A 23,789-nucleotide genomic window follows, 5' to 3' on the forward strand; every position below is an offset into this window, starting at 1 on the left:
GGAAGGAAGTGTCTTCATTGAGCTTCCGAAAAGATCATCTGGTTTCCAGAGTCCACAACCACAGATGTGACACTACACAGCCCATTATTACCTTTATCAGCCTCATCTAAAAGTCCCAGACGTTATGTCACAATAGATTGAGTGGCTCTGCTGCTTTGCTGATTTAATATCTGAAGCAAGCTTTCGGCTCGAAGCGAACGTGAATATGTGGGACAAAGCTCACCCTGTTATTTCTCTGTCTGTCATACCCTTTGTTAAGCCTTATTGTGGTATTGAATAATTTGTATACACTGTGTGGAAAGGGAATGGCTGAGAAATAGCGTTTTTTTATGATGCTTCTTATTAAGAGATGACAAATGGCGTCATATGGATTCTCAGTTCAATGTGTTGATAATACGCTTTCTGAGATTGTCTTTAACGACGTCTTCTGATTTCTGCCACCACTTGATTGAAGAATATTTCATTACCAATATAGAGTATAGAAGGTGTTAGATATCCAGGCGGAAGGAGAGAACCAGAGCGCTGTTTCTTTGGGTCATCTCGAAGGTGTGTCGGTGATCTGTGTTCGGGTGATGTTGAAATGTTACATAATCGTAATGAAGTGAGGTTAGCAGCTGTTGGCCCTATCAGGTTAACCTCACTCATCACTGCGTGCGTGCGTGCGTGCGTGCCTGCGTGTGTGTGTGTGTGTGTGTGTGCTTAGCCTTATATTCAGGGGAATGTTGTGATCTGAATGATTATTGTCCTTTTTTTAAATGGTCTTTTTGTGTTTTAAAAACCTCAGTCTAAGCAGTCTATTTGTGTAAAAATCTCCCCGATTAACTCTTTAGTCATATCCCAGTTTAACCTGATTTACAGTTGAAGTCGGAAGTTTACATACACTTATGTTGGAGTCATTAAAACTCGTTATTCAACCACTCCACAAATTTCTTGTTAACAAACTATAGTTTTGGCAAGTCAGTTAGGACATCTACTTTGTGCATGACACAAATAATTTTTCAAACAATTGTTTACAGACAGATTATTTCACTTATAATTCACTGTATCACAATTCCAGTGGGTCAGATGTTTACATACGCTAAGTTGACTATGCCTTTAAACAACTTGGAAAATTCCAGAAAATGATGTCATGGCTTTGGAAGCTTCTGATAGGCTAATTGACATAATTTGAGTCAATTGGAGGTGTACCTGAGGATGTATTTCAAGGCCTACATTCAAACTCAGTGCCTCTTTGCTTTGACATCATGGGAAAATCAAAAGAAATCAGCCAAGACCTCAGAAATATTTTTGCTTCATCCTTGGCAGCAATTTCCAAACACCTGAAGGTGCCACGTTCATCTATACAAACAATAGTACGCGAGTATAAACACCATGGGACCACGCAGCCTTCATACTGCTCAGGAAGGAGACGCGTTCTGTCTCCTAGAGATGAACGTACTTTGGTGTGAAAAGTGCAAATCAATCCCAGAACAGTAGCAAAGGACCTTGTGAAGATGCTGGAGGAAACAGGTACAAAAGTATCTATATCCACAGTAAAACGAGTCCTACATCCTACATCGTCATACATTTTTTTTTAAAACACAGCTCAGCAAGGAAGAAGCCACTGCTTCAAAACCGCCATTGAAAAGCCAGACTACGGTTTGCAACTACACATGGGGACAAAGATCGTACTTTTTGGAGAAATGTCCTCTGGTCTGATAACTGTTTGGCCATAATGACAATCGTTATGTTTGGAGGAAAAAGGGGGAGGCTTGCAAGCCGAAAAACACCATCCCAACCGTGAAGCACGGGGGTGGCGGCATCATGTTGTGGGGGTGCTTTGCTGCAGGTGGGACTGGTGCACTTCACAAAATAGATGGCATTATGAGGCAGGAAAAGTATGTGGATATATTGAAGCAACATCTCAAGACATCAGTCAGGAAGTTGAAGCTTGGTCGCAAATGGGTCTTCCAAATGGACAATGACCCCAAGCATACTTCCAAAGTTGTTGCAAAATGGCTTAAGGACAACAAAGTCAAGGTATTGGAGTGGCCATCACAAAGCCCTGACTCAATCCTATAGAAAACTTGTGGGCAGAACTGAAAAGCGTGTTTGAGCAAGGATGCCTATAAACCTGACTCAGTTCTGTCAGGAGGAATGGGCCAAAATTCACCCAACTTATTGTGGGAAGCTTGTGGAAGGCTACCCGAAACATTTGACCCAAGTTAAAAGCAATGCTACCAAATACTTATTGAGTGTATGTAAACTTCTGACCCACTGGGAATGTGATAAAGGAAATAAAAGCTGAAATAAATCATTCTCCTATTATTCTGACACATCACATTCTTAAAATAAAGTGGTGATCCTAACTGATCTAAGACAGGGAATTGCGAAAAACTGAGTTTAAATGTATTTGGCTAAGGTGTATGTAAACTTCCGACTTCAATTGTAACTCTTTAGTCATATCCCAGTTTAACCTGATTTAACTCTTTAGTCATTTCCCAGCTTAACCATTTGCTTAAGGCCTTGCCTACACCTAGCAACTTGTTTTTTAAATGATATGAGCAAAAAATATTCAATTTACTTTGGAACGGCAGACAAAATGAATGGGCCTATTTATATAATGAATATGAATTCGGAGGGCAGAAATTATTAAATATTAAAGCATTAGACCTCTCACTAAAGGCATCAGTCATACACAAGTTATGCTTAAATCCAACCTGGTTCACTAACAGATAAGAAAGAATGTCTCACACCTTGTTGAAGAATGGCCTTTTTCCCTTTATTCAGATTACGACCTCTCACTTTCGGTTATTTGAAAATGAAATCATCTCCAAAAGGTTGTTATTTTTAAAACAAGCCATAGAAAGTTGGTTGCAATTTCAGTTTAATCCAACAGAAAAGAGAGAACAAATAATACAACAAATATTGTGGTTAAACTCAAATATACTAATTGATTAAACAAATATGTATTTCTTTCAAAAAATAAAAAAAGGTATAATCTTTTGTAAATGATATCATAAATAGGACTGGTGGAGTTATGTCTGCTCGACCCAAAAATACAACCAACTTATTGCAGCATTACCACAAAAATGTAAGGGGGAAAAGTAAGGAACTTGTCTGTTGGCCCTACATTAAAAACCAAAATTGGTTAAAGAAAATGTGATGAATAAAAAAGTATACCAGTTTAATTTAAGAACCAAAGACCCAATGGTCACTCTGACAGAGCTGTAGAGTTCCTCTGTGGAGATAGGAGAACCTTCAAGAAGGACAATCATCTCTGCAGCACTCCACTAATCAGGCCTTTATGCTAGAGTGGCCAGACAAAAGCCACTCCTCAGTAAAATAGCCATGACAGCCCACTTGAAGTTTGCCAAAAGGCACCTAAAGACTCTCAGACCATGAGAAACAACCTTCTCTGGTCTGATGAAACCAAGATTGAACTCTTTGGCCTGAATGCCAAGCATCACATCTGGAGGAAATCTGGCACCATCCCTACGTTGAAGCATGGTGGTGGCAGCATCATGCTGTGGGGATGTTTCCAGTGGCAGGGACTGGGAGACTAGTCATGATTGAGGCAAAGATGAGCAGAGCAAAGTACAGGGAGATCCTTGATGAAAACCTGCTCCAGAGCACTCAGGACCTCAGGCTGGGGAGAAAGTTCACCTTCCAAAAGGACAACGACCCTAAGCACACAGCCAAGACAACGAATGAGTGGCTTCAGGACAGGTCTCTGAATGTTCTGGAGTGGCCCGGACTTGAACCCAATCGAACATCTCTGGAGAGACCTGAAAATAGTTGTGCAGCAACGCTCCCCGTCCAACTTGACAGAGCTTGAGAGGATCTGCAGAAAACAATTGGAGAAACTCCCCAAATACAGGTGTACCAAGCTTGTAGCGTCATACCCAAGAAGACTTGAGGGTGTAATCGCTGCCAAAGGTGTGTCAACAAAGTATTGAGTAAAGTGTCTGAATACTTATGTAAATGTCGTATTTCAGGTTTTTATTTTTAATAAAATAGCAAAAAATAAAATATAAAACCGTTTTTGCTTTGTCATTTTGCGTAGATTGATGAGGGGGGAAAAACTATAATCAATTTTAGAATAAGGCTGTCATGTAACAGAATTTGGAAAATGTCAAGGGGTCTGAATACTTTCAGAATGCACCGTATAAATATATTTTATACATGTATTTATCCCCTTTTTTTTGTCACTGAACTATCTCCATATATACACTTTTGTTATACAGGTAGTGGGGACCTTAAGATGAGTCTTGTGAGACTTTTGGGCATTCTAGAGCAAAACACCCGAAATGTACGTGTTCGTGAGAGACTCAACTTTCCACATAGGGGTCATATTAGTGTGTAGCCCAAACTGTTGGGACGCTACAGACAGAAGTTGGCAGACGCGGCTGTACCGACTTCAGACTAGTCCCTTGATGTTTGTGGGGGTCATAGAGCAAAACGGTGTTCGCGAGAGTCTCGTCTTTTCACAGAAAAAGTTTGTAGAAGACCGATTTTTCCAGATGTCTCATGGTATGACAAACACCGTTCTAGCTTTGCCACCTTTCACTGCAGATGCGGGAGGCGGCGATATCAGCGGAGGAGGCGGTGGATTTTAAGACACAGCCCATGCAAAAGAAAACATCTCTCTAGCTTAAACTGCTGGATTTTGATAGGGATTTACTTACTTAGATTGATGCACGGGTGCGTCGATAGACTCTTTAGGATTTTAAATACTGTTCATTATCAGATGCGTCATTTAATTGTATTATAAGACCTCAAGCTAAAGGAACATGAACAGGAGTGAGGGATCAGGTGGTAATCTCCCTCTAGACTTGTTTGTTTATTACAGCAATTAAAGCCCACAGTTAATTACACTAATGGGCAGGTCATATGTAATTATGATGCTGCATTATCTTAGAACCCAAGTGAACAAGGTTGTTGTGTCAATTATGGTTGGCACTGTAATACAATGCATGTACAAAATCAAAAGAAGTTGTTTTCATGGCAGCCTCATCTCAGAGTGGTGAGGAACTTTCTAGAGAGGGAAACTGGAAGGAGAGTTAATTAAAGATTGGAAGAGGGACTGGGGAAGTGTTTTTCTCAGACTTACGGAGAGAGAGTAGATTGAGGTGAAGTCCTCAACTTGTCAAAGTGGTCATTTACATTTTTCATAGGAGATAACAGAATAATTAAGACAACCTTTTCTCTCGTATTAAAAGTCAGATATCATCAAGGAACAGAAAGATAATGTGTTTTTTAAGGGGTATGTAGGTACTGGCCTAATTAAGTTGGACATATTTGCTTTAAAAGTGATTAGGAAGTTAAGACTGTTGATATAGGAACTTTTGCCGTGCAACAAATTGTTGCTACTTGCTAGGAATTTCCTTAGTGTGGCACACATGAGCTGAAGACATCCACGTCTATATGAGTCCTTCGCATTCTAGTCTGTTGGGTTCTGTTCTACTCTAGGGGGCAGCCAACAACATAGCTGTGCGTCGGGCGGTGAAGGACACCCTCTCCAACCCCCAGTCCCCCCAGCCCTCCCCCTACAGCTCCCCCAAGTCAGGACATCAGTCCCAGCAGAGCTTCCTGCCCCCGGGGTGGGAGATGAGGATAGCACCCAACGGAAGACCCTTCTTCATAGACCACAACAGCAGGCTCACCACATGGGTGAGATGATACTGCTACTTCTAATTCTTCTTCCCTATTTTTCATTTTCATCATCGTCTTGCAGCTACTAGGTCTACTGCTATTGTACAGTATCAGCCAGTCCTCATACTCCCCTTCCCCTTGGCCCATGACCCTGCCCCTTGGCCCTGCCCCTTCCCCTTGGCCCTGCTCCTTCCCCCTGCCCCTTCCCCTTGGCCCTGCCCCTTCCCCTTGGCCCTGCCCCTTCCCCTTGGCCCTGCCCCTTGGCCCTGCTCCTTCCCCTTGGCCCTGCTCCTTCCCCTTGGCCCTGCTCCTTCCCCTTGGCCCTGCTCCTTCCCCTTGGCCCTGCTCCTTCCCCTTGGCCCTGCTCCTTCCCCTTGGCCCTGCCCCTTCCCCTTGACCCTGCCCCTTCCCCTTGGCCCTGCCCCTTGGCCCTGCCCCTTGGCCCTGCCCCTTCCCCTTGGCCCTGCCCCTTCCCCTTGGCCCTGTTATCTGCTGCTGTTTGATAATAGTGCTAACCATTGTGCTAACCATTTTGTTTTATGTTCTTATGACTGTTAGTACTTTAAAAAACTATTGACCTGCCCAGGGACTATAGAACATTAGCTGGTTTGATAAATCTGTCATATTTACAGATTGTTGATCAATGCAAATTGATGATGTTCTGCCAAGTAGGCGAACAGCCTAAAAAAATGCTTTCTGCGCAGACCCATTTGTCTAAAAACAAAGTGTCCGAGCCAACATCTAACAGCTCTAGTCTACAGTATACACTAGAGGGGGCGATGGCGACCTCTGGTGTACAAAAGTTGTATAAAAAAAATTCACTCACTCAATCTCATTTCGTCAGCCCCACTATACAGTAGTTGGACCTCCTTAAGAAATGTAATCAATTCGAGTGTAGTAGGAGAGATTGTATTGAATGTGGTTTATTCCAAGCAAAGTGGGTACATTTATTTTTGTGTGGTTAATAAAGATTGTGTGGATAGTTATCTATCTGAAATTAAATGATTGGCCCCTCCTGTGTCAAATTGACAGCACATTGGATTATTTAGATTTGAACATTGTCTCTGTGTGTCTGTCTCTGTGGGTCTCTGTCTCTGTGGGTCTCTGTCTCTCTCTGTGTCTCTCGCTCTCTCTCCTTCCTCTCTCTCCTTTGTCTTTCTCTCTCTCTCCTTTGTCTCTCTCTCCTTTGTCTGTCTCTCGCGCTCTGTCTCTCGCGCTCTGTCCTCTTTTCTCCTATTTCCCCATCAGGAGGACCCGAGGTTGAAGTATCCAGTCCACATGAGAACAAAGGCCTCTCTGGACCCTGGTGACCTGGGGCCTCTTCCTGTAAGTACAGTTTCTAATCTCTTTTGAACCCTTCATAACCCTTCATAATCGTTATATCTCCTGAAGGACCAAGTACTCTCTAGCTCACCTTTCCTCTGGATTATCTTAATGCACATTTTATTTCAACATTAAACAATCACATATCACCTTTACAGAATGGGGCGAAATCATCAATGTACAAAATATGCAGCATTAATTGTTGCTCGGAATAATTTTCCGTTCTGAGATTATAACTAGAGACGAGACGATACCAGTATCACCATACTCATTAGTACCGTGGCAAGGAAACAAAACACAAAGCGGATATAACTTCTGTTGGAAACAAACATCATAATGTTGTCATCCAGACTTACATGTATTTATTTTCCAAGCTGAAGCACACAATATTTTACCCACAGCTGGTTTTAAAGGGATCAAAGAGTGTCGATCAGCTTCGTGTTTTCATTGTTGCCATGGAAAAAGTATTGCGAAGCTGGTATCGTCCCAGACCTAGTTAATACATGCTGACATTTTGCCTGGTCCTCCTTTTGAGGTTATTATTGTAGAACTGCTTACGTCATGGACTGGCCTGGCAAAGCTTTGGAGTGGAAGCACACTTTACCTTTTTTTTTGGAGTGTGGGAATGAAGCAAGCCGGGCGGGCACAGTGTGAAATGAGAGTAGAGTATTGCTGAATTCCAAATGTGAATCGATCACCAGCCTCTACTACCTAGGAACTCTGTAGCTCTAAAGACACTGGCTAGGTATAAGTAGGGATGTGCATCTTTCCCTTTCAAGACGATTCGATACGTGTCTAGATACATGGGCTCTGATAAGATACAGGAACCATACGTTTTAGTTTGAAACAATTCGGTTTGATTAGAGGAACGAATCAATGCGATTCAGTTCGACGCAATACGAACATTTGTTGCATAATCACATACATTTATCATTCTAAATGAAAATCTGCTGCTGATGAAGCTCATGAGCCGGGCCTCTCTGAGCCGGGCCTCTCTGAGCCGGGCCTCTCTGAGCCGGGCCTCTCTGAGCCGGATCTGTGTGTGTTAATATGGTGTATGTAAGCCATAAGGGAAACTGGGCATCTACCACACCACTATCAGTTAGGGGGGATATGTTTTCTGTTTGTCCCCATTTTTGTACATTAAAAGTGTTAGCACTAGTGATGTATCAATATTTATATATGTTTTTACCATCTTTAATCCTGTATATCTAAAAATGACCATATAATATATGCTGATGGTTTCAAGCAAAACTACCAAAACTATTGCTGATAGTGAACCTGAACAAGCGAAATAGAATCTAATGTAAGCCCAGATCAGCATGTATAGGCAGATAGCTTTAACTTTTAAGGCTACTTTTATCCCGGGAAAACGCAATTTCCAACAGCGCATTTGATAAAATAAAAACGTAGCAAATGCCATTGGTTGTCACTCAAATAGGTGGCAGGTAGCCTAGTGGTTAGAGCATTAGACTAGTAACCGAAAGGTTGCAAGATCGAATCCCCAAGCTGACAAGGATAAAAATCTGTCGTTCTGCCCCTGAACAAGGCAGTTAACCCACTGTTCCCCGGTAGGTCGTCATTGAAAATAAGAATTTGTTCTTAACTGACTTGCTTAGTTAAATAAAGGTAAATAAAAAAGCCTAATTCCGCGCAAGTCATTAGCGCAAGTCATTCTACAAACATTTGAATGCTGAAGGTGACGGATGGACAGATGTGCCAGGTCAGGAATATGCCTAGCTCTCATAGATCAGTACGCCAAGCTGCACTCAACGAGCTGTTTGACTAGGCTACTGGTATTGCCTGGGGTTTTTCGGGAAAATGTCAACGTAAATACATGCTTAGTTTGACAGTGAAGGAGACGCAGTTGTCACAAAATATTAGATATTTTCTGAAGGTTGAAAGAAAGTAAAAAATCAAAAATAAGCGGCAATTCGTAAAGTTTGAATCTATTTCCTGACCGGTGCATGCTATATTTGGATCTGTTTGGGGTACCACGGACAGATGCTTAACGGTGAATCGTTACATCTGTACGTATAAGCAATTCTCACAATTTGACAAACCCTCACTTTGAGGAGAATGCACACACTTGACATGTAGCTGTACCTCTTATTCTTCTAAATGAAATGAGGCTTCCTGGCGCTAGCGGTGTGTTTGTTTTCTCTCTGTTCTCTCCATGGCGTGGGGGGGGACGTCTTATGTGCCACGCCCGTCTTACTGGCAGACCCTACCAAACCTACCAGAGGAGGTTGGTGCTGAATGCAACCGTACAGCGCAGCCTCCCTCTGCCTGCCTTGTCTTACTGTGACTGCCTGCCCTGTGCCCTGTGCTGCAGACTGCACTCTCTCTCTCTCTCTCATAACTGGCATGATGGTTGGATGACTGTGTTGTCTCATCGCTCCCCCCTCCTCTCTATGCTCGTTCCCCCCATCACCCCCTTCTCATTCTCCATCAGAGTCCCCCAGCCCCCACTCAGCCCCCCCAGACTGCACAATGTTCAGTGTCTGGGGTAGTGGTCCCCAGGGAGGGTAGTGGGGAGGGTAGTGTTCCCCAGGGAGGGTAGTGTTCCCCAGGGAGGGTAGTGGGGAGGGTAGTGTTCCCCAGGGAGGGTAGTGGGGAGGGTAGTGTTCCCCAGGGAGGGTAGTGGGGAGGGTAGTGGTCCCCAGGGAGGGTAGTGTTCCCCAGGGAGGGTAGTGTTCCCCAGGGAGGGTAGTGGGGAGGGTAGTGTTCCCCAGCGAGGGTAGTGTTCCCCAGCGAGGGTAGTGTTCCCCAGCGAGGGTAGTGTTCCCCAGAGAGGGTAGTGTTCCCCAGGGAGGGTAGTGTTCCCCAGGGAGGGTAGTGTTCCCCAGGGAGGGTAGTGTTCCCCAGGGAGGGTAGTGTTCCCCAGGGAGGGTAGTGTTCCCCAGGGAGGGTAGTGTTCCCCAGGGAGGGTAATGAAGAGGGCAGTAGTCCCCAGGGAGGGCAGTGAAGAGGGCAGTAGTCCCCAGGGAGGGCAGTGAAGAGGGCAGTAGTCCCCAGGGAGGGTAGTGAAGAGAGCAGTGGTCTCCAGGGAGGGTAATGAAGAGGGCAGTAGTCTCCAGGGAGGGCAGTGGTCCCCGGGGAGGGTAGTGGTCCACTCTATTCTATTCCGGTGTGCTGCATGATGTGAGTGGACTCCCTTTTATTTTCTCGGTCTCCACCATATGAAGCGAAGGTAAAGGTATGGTGGTCTTCCTCCTGATACACAGCCGTCTCTCTACCCGACTGGGACAGGGTCAGACTGAAGCTAGTGGACTAATCTAATCTCGCCCCTAGCCTGCTCTCTCTCTCTGTCCCACAGTCCCACTGACAGTCAGTGTGTTTGTGGCTCGCTGCGTCACTGTCACTGTGGTCACTGTGTCGATGGTGGTGTACTGTACTGGTCTGGATGGTCACTGTATCAATGGTGTACTGGTCTGGATGGATGTGCTGGTATTACCAGGTGTCACTCCTTCCCTGCTGTCTGTCATCCCCGTCTGTCTGAGTCAGTTACTCACTGTGCTCTCTCCTCTCTAGCCTGGCTGGGAGGAACGGGTCCATGCAGACGGCAGGACCTTCTACATTGACCACAGTAAGTTCCAGGGCTCTCCCTCTACCTGTGTTAACATATTGACTGTTTTCATCTCTTTCTCTTGGATACTTGAAGACCGTCTCTCTCCCTCAAACGGTCAGACAATGTTTCTCTCTCTTTCGTTCTCTCACTTTCTTTCTCACTCAGTCTTTCTCGCTCTCTCGCTCTCTCTCTACTAACCTCCCTATGTGTTTTTTTTCCCGGGTTGCCTAAGTCCTAATTTATTACATACACAATCCCGTTCACCAAAATGAATCGCTCCTACAGACATTGAGTCACGTGGCCGACAGATGGGCATGAAGGCGTTCAGTTACTGTTCGATTGAATGTGAGAATGGGAAAAATGTTTTACCTAGGAGACTTGGTGAGCATGGTGTGATCATCGGTGCCAGGCGTGAGGGATCCAGCTTCACAGAAATGGATGGCAGTGTTTAAGGTTTACTGAGAATGATGTGACAAACAAAACACATCCAGTCAGCGGCAATCCTGTGGGCAAAATGTTTCCGACATCTTTTGGAATGCCCCTAAGAATTCAGGCTGTTCTGGAGGCAAAGGGGGGTCCGACCCGGTACTAGATGTACCTGCTAGGTGTACCTAATAAACTGGGCGGTGCGTATATCCAGTGCATTCGTAAATTCAGACCCCTCGTCTTTTTCCACATTTTGTACCGTTGCAGCCTTACTCTAAAATCGATTAAATAAATGTTTGTCCTCATCAATCTGCACACAATACCCCATAATGACAAAGTTAAAACAGGTTTTCTAAATGTTTTCACATTTATTAAAAATACAAAACAGAAATACATTATTTACATAAGTATTCAGACCCTTTGCTATGAGACTCGAAATTGAGCTCAGGTGCTTCCTGTTTCCATTGATCATGCTTAATGTTTCTACAATATGATTGGAGTCCACCTGTGGTAAATTCAATTAATTGGACATGATTTGGAAAGGCACACACCTGTCTATATAAGGTCCCACTGTTGACAGTGCATGTCAAAGCAAAAAACAAGCCATGAGGTCGAAGGAATTGTCCATAGAGCACAGGATTGTGTCGAGGCACAGACCTGGGGAATGGTACCCAAAACATGTCTGCAGCATTGAAAGTTCTCAAGAACACAGTGGCCTCCATCATTCTTAAATGGAAGAAGTTTGGAACCACCAAGACTCTTCTTAGAGCTGGTCGCCCGCGCCAAACTGGGCAATCGGAGAAGAAGGGCCTTAGTCAGGGAGGTGACCAAGAACAAGAGGGTTCCCTCTGTGGAGATGGGAGAACCTTCCAGATGGACAACCATCTGTGCAGCACCCCACCAATCAAGCCTTTATGGTAGTGGCCAAATGGAAACCACTCCTCAGTAAAAGGCACATGACAGCCCGCTTGGAGTTTGCCAAAAGACACCTAAAGGACTCTCAGACCATGAGAAAAGATTCTCTGGTCTGATGAAACCAAGATTGAACTATTTGGCCTGAATGCCAAGCGTCACATCTGGAGGAAATCAGGCACCCTCCCTATGGTGAAGCATGGTGTTGCCAGCATCATGTTGTGGGGATGTTTTTTAGCGGCAGGGACTGGAAGACTAGTCAAGATCGAGGGAAAGATGAATGGAGCAAAGTACAGAGAAATCCTCAATGAAAACCTGCTCCAGAGCACTCAGGACTTCAGACTGGGGTGAAGGTTCACCTTCCAACTGGACAACAACCCTAAGCACACAGCCAAGACAACACAGGAGTGGCTTCAGGACAAGTCTCTGCATATCCTTGAGCGGCCCAGCCAGAGCCCGGACTTGAACCCATCGAACATCTCTGGAGAGACCTGAAAATAGTTGTGCAGCGACACTCCCCATCCAACCTGACAGAATGAGAGGATCTGCAGAAAAGAATGGGAGAAACTCCCCAAATACAGATGTGCCAAGCTTGTAACGTCATACCCAAGAAGACTTGAGGCTGTAATCGCTGCCAAAGGTGCTTCAACAAAGTACTGAGTAAAGGATCTGAATACTTATGTAAATGTCATATTTCAGTTTTTTATAAATTTGCTAAATTTGTCATTATGGGGTATTGTGATGTCATTATGGGGTATTGTGATGTCATTATGGGGTATTGTGATGTCATTATGGGGTATTGTGATGTCATTATGGGGTATTGTGTGTAGATTGATGAGTGGAAAAAATAAATGTAATCCATTTTAGAATAAGGCTGTAACGTAACAAAATGTGTAGTCGAGCGGTCTGAGTACTTTCCTTACGCTGAGTATACCAAACATTAGGAACACCTTCCTCATATTGGGTTGCACCCCCACCCTTATGCCCTCAAACCAGCCTCAATTTGTTGGGGCATGGAAAGAGCATGTTCTTAATGTTTTGTATACTATAGATTGATTGATTGATTGATTGATTGATTGATTGATTGATAGATACAAATGTATTTATTTTTTGGGGATGGAAAAACATTTTCAGTGTAAACTTAATTGTCTAAAACCAGATGTAAAGTAGGTAGAGAAGATAATGGACCTATATATATATTTTATAATATCGTCTTTGAGAACTAACAATGGCCAAAATTAAAGTGAGGGACAATCGAAAATTCCCAAAACAATTCATTTAGCACTATTGATTTTGTTATGTATGAAAAAAAGAACACCGCATTCGCCATGGCAAGATGTGTAGAAGAGCAGCACATTGGCTTAAAAATTGGGATATTCTCTCAGCTCCTGGGCAAGATGTGTAGAAGAGCAGGACATTTGGCTTAAAAACTGTGATATTCTCTCAGCTCCTTGGCAAGATGTGTAGAAGAGCAGGACATTGGCTTAAAAATGTCTCTACACCGCCAAGACGGGGGCCTCTACAGTCTTCCCATTGTCACACCTCCCTGCCACGGCCACCACATAAACCCCTTTTTGATACAGAAAAAACCCTGGGTGTCACTGTAGAGCTGTAGAGTCTCTCTGTCTCTGTGTAACTGTCTCTGTCTGTCTGTCTCTGTATGTTGTCCTTATAGATCAATACCTCTGAATCTTTATGTATCAGGTTACCTGCATTCATTATTCAAAGCTTCACAGTGTGCTCAATTTAACAAGCAGGATGTCAGCAGTCTATGTTGCGGCTGACTGACTCATTGAGTGAGTGATGGAATGGATTTCACAGATTCACAAATGACAACAAAACAAAAAAAATTGAAGATGGAACCTTTTTTTTTTTTAGATGTTTTTTCTTCTTCTGCTACAACTTTATTTTAGTGGTATGTTACGGTGTACAGTATAACCATATTCCTGTTATTCTGTCACCTTCAGACACCAAAGCCACTCAATGGGAGGACCCTCGTCTACAGAGTCCTGCTATCACAGGGCCTGTGAGTATCTCTGGTTTACTATGAGGCGAAGATATTGTCACCCACGGAGATCCTATTAAATCACTAGAGGGGCTATGTCCATTATCTCACGTCAGATAGCGTGACGGCCGTCTGCACTGATCTGTCTTAACTCGCAAACACTTAAGGGATAGCTAAAAGTAAGTTTGGCTGCAATATGCTGTACTAACATTAGAAAATGTTACCAGAGTGAAATTGTCCACTGAACCCCCTTTCATCCTCGAGTCAGTTAATCTTACCAAAAAACGATATACCTGTAGCTAATATTGACAGGGGCTTTCATGAGCAAATCATCACTACCGTATTCTACTTCTAGATTAGGTGTTTTGTGGTGGTAGAATCAGTATTTATGAAAATCGAAATGTGTACGAAAATGTGCTAGCTAGTGTCGGCTTGCTGAACCAGTCTCAAATCAATCCAAATGAAACAAAAGGCAGGGATGCTATCAACGCCAGTTCACACACTCAATGCGGAATACTCTCTCTAGCTAGCTAGCTAGCTAGTGTTGTGAAATTCTAGCTAATGCACAAATGGGTTTTCATGATGATGGCTATGCCATAAATCCTCAAAGTTCCAGAATGGGCTGAAAATAGCAGCCGTATTGGTCAGGTATAAATTCAAACCAGTCTAATTGGAATGGCAGTAGAGGCATAATCCTTATTTTACTTATGCAGTTAAATAAAAGTAAGGCATGTGATATAGCAGACATTTTGTAATATAATTATTGTCAACCTAAAATATTGTCATATAATCATAAATACAGTTTATATGGGTTTAATACACATTTTCTGTATAAATATCCTCTAAAATATATGCAAACAGACCATAAATGTCTTAAGTTTTTGTTTTCTTGGAAAGCAGTGAGTACTATTATGATAAAATATCAGTACTTGTATTTACAACTTGTCTCCTATCAACTGATTTCAGACAGTGTATGGCTGGCTGTGGATTGACTGCGTTGTTTATATGGAATTTTAGCTTATTGGCATATTATCTAACAAACTTAGTGCAGATAAATTCTTGAAATTCATCATTTTACACTATCTTATGGCAGCACTGGCAAACCATGGTTGACCAACTCCCTGACCAAAATGGCTGAACTTTAAGCCATCATATGAAGGTTCATGCCCATTCTAATTCCTCATTTATATGCGGTCACCATCATATACAGTATTGTACATGGCAAAGATACTGTCTTTTACAACCAAGATAAGCCACCCTTTCTCTCTATAGCATAGACAGGGCCTGTGAGTATGTGTGGTTTTCTATGAGCCAAATATACTGTTACCATCATATACAGTATTGTGGTTTAACATAAGGCAAAGATACTCTCCCCATGATGCCGTATACAGTATTGTGGTTTAACATAAGGCAAAGATACTCTCCCCATGATGCCGTATACAGTATTGTGGTTTAACATAAGGCAAAGATACTCTCCCCATGATGCCGTATACAGTATTGCACATTACAAAGATATACTGTCTTTCATGACCAAGATAAGCCACTCTGTCTCTCTCTAGAATAGACAGTTATATTGACTGACTGCCACTTGTTCTTTCCATTGCAGGCTGTGCCATACTCTAGAGAATTCAAACAGAAATACGATTACTTCAGAAAGAAGTTGAAGAAACCGGTAAGAAATGTTACCTTGCTGCTCAACATTGTAGTGCTTTGCAAAAGTATTCAGACCCCTAAGGATTGTTAACATTTTGTGTTACAAAGTGGGATTAAAATTGATATAATTGTAATTTTTGTTGTCATCAATCTACACAAAATACTCTGTCAAAGTAGAAGAAAAAGTATATTTTTAAAGATGTATAAAAAAATAAAAAAAAGTGTAACTAAAATGTAGTCGTTACATTCAGCCCCTTTGTTTAGGCAATCCTAAATTAGTTCAGGAGTAAAGTTACATGGACTCACTCTGTGTGAAATAACAGGGGTTGACATGATTTTGAATAACTAACCCTTTCTCTGTCCCTCCTACATACAACATCTGTAAGGTCCCTCAGTCAAGTATTGAATTTCAACTACAAAGACCAGGGAGCTTTTCGAAAGCCTCATAAAGAAGGGCAGGGATTGGTAGATGGGTGACACTAACAAATCGGACATTGAAAATCTCTTTTAAGCACGGTCAAGTTAATACTTATTCTGTGGATTATATATTAAACCACCCAGACACATCAAAGACAGTTGTCCTTCTGAACTGAGATGCAGGACAGGAATGAACCTGCTCAGGGATGTTACCATTATTTTAAAACTGCTACAGAGTTCAATGTCTGTGATGGGAGAAAACAGCTGAGGATGGATCAACAACATTGTGGTGACTCCACAATAATGACTTAAATGACAGAGTGAAAAGAAGAGAACAAATTAAACAGAATACAAATATTCCAGAACTTGCATCTTCTATACAACAAGACAAAAAAAACACAACAAAATACACTTTTTGGCCTAAATGCAAAGCCTAATGTTTAAGGCAAATCCAACACTAGACATCACTGAGTAACTGCCTCCTTATTTTCAAGGATGGTGGTGGCTGCATCATGGTATGGGTATGCTTGACATCGGCAAATACTTGTTTAGGATAAAAAGAAACGGGATAGAGCTAAGCACAGGCAAAATCCTAGAGGAAAACCTGCTTCAGTCTGCTTTACAACAGAGACTGGGAAGGGAATTCACCTTCCAGCATGACAATAACCTAAAACACAAGGCCAAATAAGTTGCTTACCAAGAAGACATTGAATGTTCCGGAGTGGACAAGTTACAGTTTTTGACTTAAATCTGATTGAAAATCTATGGGGAGACTTAAACATTTCTGTCTAGCCATGATCATCAACGTCTTGAAGATTTTTTGAAAATAATAATAGGCAAATATTGTACAATCCAGGTGTTCAAAGTTCTTACCCAGAAAGACTCACAGCTGTTATTGATGCCAAAGGTGATTCTAACGTGTATTGACTCAAGGAGCTGAGTACTTATGCAACGACTATATTTTGGTTATTTAATTTCTCATTCATCTTCCACTTAGATATTAAGAGTATTTTGTGTAGATTGTTGACAAAAAAATTACAGTTGAATTAATTTTAATCCCGCTTTGTAACACAATAAAATTGTATGTGAAGAAATCCAAGAGGTCTGAATACTTTTGCATGGCACTGCATATGAAATATCCTTCAACACCCTTCATTTCAGCGACTCTGAATTAATTGTTCACTAATTAGGCCCGCCTAATTCTTAATTCATTCACTGTAAATAAGTTGTCAAATGTGGCATGTTGTTTTACATTCAGTGCAAAAACACTTTACCTCACACATCCTAGTTATCATTCATCTTTAGAGAAATGAGTCCTTCTTTCTCTTTGTGTGTTAGCTGGTTAGAACCACTGAAAGAGGCTTTTTATCCCAAACGTTTGTGATATGAACAACCATCCATCCCCTGTACAGATAAATAATACTTAAGTAAACTCAACTTAAATAAACTGGCAAACTACGTTTTAGAGTAGACATGTATTTTTGTTGTTGTATTCCCTTTTAGGAACACTGGATGTGTGTATGATGTATTTTCATCTCTTGTGTCCCCAGGCGGACATCCCTAACAGGTTTGAGATGAAGCTGCACAGGACCAACATCTTTGAGGAGTCGTATCGCCGTATCATGTCTCTGAAGAGACCAGATATCCTGAAGGCCCGTCTCTGGATCGAGTTTGAGTCAGAGAAAGGGCTGGACTACGGAGGTGTGGCCAGGGAGTGGTTCTTCCTGTTGTCTAAGGAGATGTTCAACCCTTACTATGGACTCTTCGAATACTCAGCCACGTATGTACTGTCTCTATCATTGTCCACCACTTATAGCAACTTACAGAAGTACAAATGAAAATGTACACATTTCTCGTTCGTCGGTGCGGTTTGGTAATGACAGCTGAGGAAGAGACGAGTTCTGGGGTCTGCAGTGCACTTCACTGCTGTGCTTTCCAAACCTTTTACATTCCAGGGACCACAAAATCAAAATCCTCATCAAAAAACTCTTGAGGACCACCATTTTGCGGCGTCACAGATATATATAGACAGTCAAATTTGGTACATTTTTGCAGTGAATGTAACAAATGTATTATTATTATTTACAGTTAGCACTGTGAAAAGTAATGTAAAATTGCTTATAATACCATTAATACTCCCAACTGTTATTCATTTTGGAAGGGAAAAAAGTAAATAAGAAAATACATGCAGTACCCCTGCGGACCACAGGTTGGAAACCACTGCTCTATTGTATAGTGTCGAAAACAGGAACGAGAAATTCTAGAGATGGTCATGAAAAGAGACACAGCCAGTTTCCTGTTTTATGGGCTCCCTCTTCCTCTCGTTCACTCTGGCTTCCTGAAAATCAACGCTTTCCTCAGAAGAACAGCATATAGAACATTTCCAGACATTAAAATCAGGGACATTTGACTCAAAAGGGAAAGTTTGCACATGCCTGTTTCTTTCTCCATTTACTTTTCTGACCGTACATCTCCCAAACATCTGAATCCTGGCCTTAGGAAGTGACTTCAGATAATTGACTTCTGTCCTGGGATGTAATCATCGATTTGATTGGTTAGATCAGATACCAGGTTCCTAAAATGAACACCAGCCATGTGGCGGGTGGTCAGGGCTCCACAGTGCAAGCATTTCACTCACGTTAGCGAATAGTAATTGAGTTAGAAGTATGAGCTCATTTACAGCAAAATAAATGCTGCGGTAGCAGTTTTCAAAAAGTGTTTATATCGATGTGTTTCATATCTGGTAGCTAGTCACACAAAGAACTAGCTAGGAATCCTATAATATAGGTTAGCCTGCCTGGCTGGGGAGCTGTGCGCACTGATTCAAGAGGTGAAGATGATACATTTTTAGAAGTGCTGCACACAGGTGTTAAAGTTGGTCTAATTTACTCAATTCTACTGAAGTGAGACTTTGTTCTTGTGTTTCTTGGCTATTTACATTGTTTTGTTTACATTTACATTTTAGTCATTTAGCAGACGCTCTTATCCAGAGTGACTTACAGTAGTGAATGCATACATTTCATACATTTTTTTCCCGTACTGGTCCCCCGTGGGAATTGAACCCACAACCCTGGCATTGCAAACACCATGCTCTACCAACTGAGCCACATGGGGCCGTTGACAAGCTCGGTTGTTTTTCAATGTTTGAGTTTGCTTCAACTGCTAGCAAAGACGCATTGGCTGACGGCTACCGATCAGATTCTCTATCTCACATGCACACTGTCACTGACGACTCCCGAATCCACTTGTTGCCGTGGTAACCTCCCGCCCTTAAAGGGGCAGCTGACATTTTTTGTGTCATCTGTGATATTTTTGTTAAGACTCGGGTTGCATATTTTTTTGGGTGGGGGGAATTGAGTAATATACCACATCACTTCTTACGACTAATACATGTATTATTATAGAAACATCACAACGCATGTTCATCCGGAGTTGTTTTTGGTTTAATAATGGGGGGGATTGGGCTGGTAAAAAATCTTAGTGGCTGCCACACCAAGAAGTCAGTTTCAGGCCCTGTTAGATAAACTTTATAGTCCCACATGTGGAAATGATTTTGGTCATGTGTGCCACATTTCACATCTGACCCCAACCTCTGTCTCTTGTCTCTGCAGAGATAACTACACACTACAGATCAACCCTAACTCTGGCCTGTGTAACGAGGACCACCTCTCATACTTCAAGTTCATTGGTCGAGTGGCAGGGATGGCCGTGTTCCATGGGAAGCTATTGGACGGTAAGATCAGCTGCTCTTGTATATCAGAAGCTCTGATATTTATGCTAAATATTATCATCACAAGGCCACAGACAATAGAATAGGTCTTTTGATTGTCCATTTTGTAAGTAAGTTTTGTATCTTTTGACCCCAGGTCTGATTGAACGCTGTCTTGTCTCCTCTCTTCAGGCTTCTTCATCAGACCATTCTACAAGATGATGCTCGGGAAGCAGATCACACTGAAAGACATGGAGTCAGTGGTGAGGCCCTGGAATCATCTCACCATTAACATTACTTTCATTAGCTAGTTTAATCTCAGAGATTTAAAGTTCAGTGGTAGAAAAAGTACCCAATTATCATACTTGAGTTAAAGTAAAGATACCTTATATAGAAAATGACTGAAGTAAAAGACTTAAGTAAAAGTCTAAAAGTATTTCGTTTTAAATATACTTAAGTATCAAATGTAAATGTGATTGCTGAAATATACTTAAGTATCAAAAGTATAAATCATTTAATTCCTTATATTAAGCAAACCAGACGGCACGATTTTCTTATTTTTTATTTTTATTTATAGGAAGCCAAGGTCACACTCCCGACACTCAGACATCATTTACAAACGAAGCATTTGTGTTTAGTGAGTCCTCCAGATCAGAGGTAGTAGGGATGACCAGGGTTGTTCTCTTGGTATGTGTGTGAATTATACCATTTTCCTGTCCTGCTAAGCATTCAAAATGTAATGAGTACTTTTGGGTGTCAGGGAAAATGTATTAATTATTTTCTTTAGTAATGTACTGGAGTAAAAGTTGTCAAAATATCAGTAGTTTTTAAAAAAATATTATTTCACCTTTATTTAACCAGGTAGGCTAGTTGAGAACAAGTTCTCATTTACAATTGCGACCTGGCCAAGATAAAGCAAAGCAGTTCGACACATACAACAACACAGAGTTACACATGGAGTAAAACAAACATACAGTCAATAATACAGAAGAAAAATAAGTTTATATACAATGTGGTAAAGTATAGATACCCCAAAAAACTACTTAAGTAGTACTTTAAAGTATTTTTACACCACTGAATGAGTTAGGAGATTTAAAAAGTGTCTAGCCAGAAACAACAGCTTCATAAGCATACACATTGAGTGGAGTCAGACTTTAATCTAGAAAACTAGTTTGACACACACACTCACACAATATGTCATGTCTTTGTTTCCCCACCACTTTGACCTTGTAGGACAGTGAATACTACAACTCTCTGAAGTGGATCCTGGAGAATGATCCTACTGAGTTGGACCTGCGGTTCTGTATCGATGAGGATAACTTTGGACAGACGTATCAGGTGGATCTGAAACCCAGTGGTGGTGACATGGTGGTGACCAACCACAACAAAATGGAATACATCGAGTAAGTTCACCTTTCATCTTGAATCACAAACATTATTTTACTTTTTTTTTTAAATGTGACGCCATTTCATTGAATCACTTCCCTTTGGGGTTTTGTCATTTGATTCAAGACTCAATATTCAAGTTTATTTGTCATTAGTTGGTATTAACCCTTTATACTTGTACCTGTATACGGGATGAAAATGGCAGATTTGGACACTGATAAGCACCTGAATTGGAACGTAGTGGCTGTTCAGTAACATGCTATGCATGACGTCAGAGCTCAAGCTCTGCGCTTCAGTGCTCTATGGATTTTGGCTGATAACCGTTCTGAATTTGAGCACCACACACAACAAGAAGTTGCCCACATACCGCCCGCTAATTGGGCAACTTGTGCAAATGTTTTGTTTGAGTGAGAGAAATGCTGTAAATGAAGAGGACTCCATGTATTTAGAAAGATGAGACGTTGAGGTGGTATGGCAACTGTTCGGCATCTGACCGTAAGGCGCTACAGTACGGCCCAGTACATCACTGGGACCAAGCTTCTTGCCATCCAGGACCTATATAATAGGCGGTGTCAGAGGAAAGCCCATAAAATTGTCAGAGACTCCAGTCACCCAAGTTATAGACTGTTTTCTCTGCTACCGCACGGCAAGCGATACCGGAGCGCCAAGTCTAGGACCAAAAGGCTCCTCAACAGCTTCTACCCCCTAGCCATTAGACTGCTGAACAATTCCCCCCCCCCTCTTGTCCACTGCTGCTACTCACTGTTTGTTTGTTACCTATGCATAGTCACTTCGCCCCCCCCACCTACATGTACAGATTACCTCAACTAGCCTGTACCCCAGCACACTGACTCGGTACCGGTGCCTCCTGTATATAACCTCGTTATTGTTATTCTTATTGTGTTACTTTTTATTATTACTTTTTATTTTAGTAAATATTTTCTTCTTCTTGAACTGCACTGTTGGTTAAGGGCTTGTAAGTAAGCGTTTCATGGTAAAGTTTACACTTGTTGTATTCAGCGTATGTGGCAAATAAAGTTTGATTTGATTTTAAGAGATGAGTGTTCATTCAATAAAGACTTAAAGGTCGAGACCGAGTCTCACATGTATAGGCAGACCGTTCCATAAAAATGGAGCTCTATAGGAGAAAGCCCTGCCTCCAGCTGTTTGCTTAGAAATTCTAGTAAAGAGGCCTTTAACACAGGAAAAAAAAAACGTCCTCACTGTCAACTGCGTTTATTTTCAGAAAACGTAACGTGTAAATATTTGTATGAACATATGATTCAACAACTGAGACATAAACTGAACAAGTTCCACAGACATGTGACTAACAGAAATGGAATAATGTGTCCCTGAACAAAGGGGGGGTCAAAATCAAAATTTACAGTCAGTATCTGGTGTATTAAGTGTATCAACTGCACCAGATTTGCCAGTTCTTGCGGTGAGATGTTACCCCACTCTTCCACCAAGGCACCTGCAAGTTCCCGCACATTTTTGGAGGGAATGGCCCTAGCCCTCACCCTCCGATCCAACAGGTCCCAGAAGTGCTCAATGGGATTGAGATCCGGGCTCTTCGCTGGCCATGGCAGAACACTGACATTCCTGTCTTGCAGGAAATCACGCATAGAACGAGCAGAATGGCTGGTGGCATTGTCATGCTGGAGGGTCATGTCAGGATGAGCCTGCAGGAAGGGTACCACATGAGGGAGGAGGATGTCTTCCCTGTAACGCACAGCGTTGAGATTGCCTGCAATGACAAGCTCAGTCCGATGATGCTGTGACACACCACCCCAGACCATGACAGACCCTCCACCTCCAAATCGATCCCGCTCCAGAGTACAGGCCTCGGTGTAACGCTCATTCCTTCGACGATAAACATGAATCCGACCATCACCCCTGGTGAGACAAAACCGCGACTCGTCAGTAAAGAGCACTTTTTGCCAGTCATGTCTGGTCCAGCGACGGTGGGTTTGTGCCCATAGGTGACGTTGTTGCCGGTGATGTCTGGTGAGGACCTGCCTTACAACAGGCCTACAAGCCCTCAGTCCAGCCTCTCTCAGCCTATTGCGGACAGTCTGAGCACTGATGGAGGGATTGTGCGTTCCTGGTGTAACTCGGGCAGTTGTTGTTGCTATCCTGTACCTGTGATGTTTGGATGTACCGATCCTGTGCAAATGTTGTTACACGTAGTCTGCCACTGCGAGGATGATCAGCTGTCCGTCCTGTCTCCCTGTAGCGCTGTCTTAGGCGTCTCACAGTACAGACATTGCAATTCATTGCCCTGGCCACATCTGCAGTCCTCATGCCTCCTTGCAGCATGCCTAAGGCATGTTCACGCAGATGAGCAGGGACCCTGGGCATCTTTCTTTTGGTGTTTTTCAGAGTCAGTAGAAAGGCCTCTTTAGTGTCCTAAGTTTAATTGCCTACCGTCTGTAAGCTGTTAGTGTCTTAACGACCGTTCCACAGTTCATGCTCATTCATTGTTTATGGTTCATTGAACAAGCATGGGAAACTGTTTAAACCCTTTACAATGAAGATCTGTGAAGTTATTTTTTTATTTTTACGAATTATCTTTGAAAGACAGGAGTAGGAAACACCTACTCATTCCAGTGTTTTTCTTGACTATTTTCTACATTGTAGAATAATAGTGAAGACATCAAAACTATGAAATAACACATATGGAATCATGTAGTAACCAAAAAACTGTTAAACAAATCAAAATATATTTTAAATATGAGATTCTTCAAAGTAGC

At 42.3% G+C, this 23,789-nt stretch overlaps 1 protein-coding gene across 11 annotated transcripts in view; it reads left to right on the forward strand.

Annotated features, from left to right (window-relative positions):
- nedd4l (NEDD4 like E3 ubiquitin protein ligase) overlaps window positions 1–23,789 on the forward strand; it is a 109,544-nt gene that overhangs the window by 76,932 nt on the left and 8,823 nt on the right. For all 11 annotated transcript variants that reach the window (XM_029692374.1, XM_029692375.1, XM_029692376.1 and 8 more), the window contains 9 exons: window positions 5,452–5,652; window positions 6,883–6,960; window positions 10,492–10,546; window positions 13,834–13,892; window positions 15,478–15,543; window positions 17,492–17,721; window positions 19,553–19,674; window positions 19,843–19,913; window positions 20,884–21,053. In XM_029692374.1, coding sequence (XP_029548234.1) covers window positions 5,452–5,652; window positions 6,883–6,960; window positions 10,492–10,546; window positions 13,834–13,892; window positions 15,478–15,543; window positions 17,492–17,721; window positions 19,553–19,674; window positions 19,843–19,913; window positions 20,884–21,053 — 1,052 coding nt within the window. The remainder of the gene's footprint in view (window positions 1–5,451; window positions 5,653–6,882; window positions 6,961–10,491; window positions 10,547–13,833; window positions 13,893–15,477; window positions 15,544–17,491; window positions 17,722–19,552; window positions 19,675–19,842; window positions 19,914–20,883; window positions 21,054–23,789) is intronic.

This window comes from Salmo trutta, chromosome 15 (genome assembly GCF_901001165.1).
Source record: "Salmo trutta chromosome 15, fSalTru1.1, whole genome shotgun sequence".
Taxonomy (NCBI): domain Eukaryota; kingdom Metazoa; phylum Chordata; class Actinopteri; order Salmoniformes; family Salmonidae; genus Salmo; species Salmo trutta.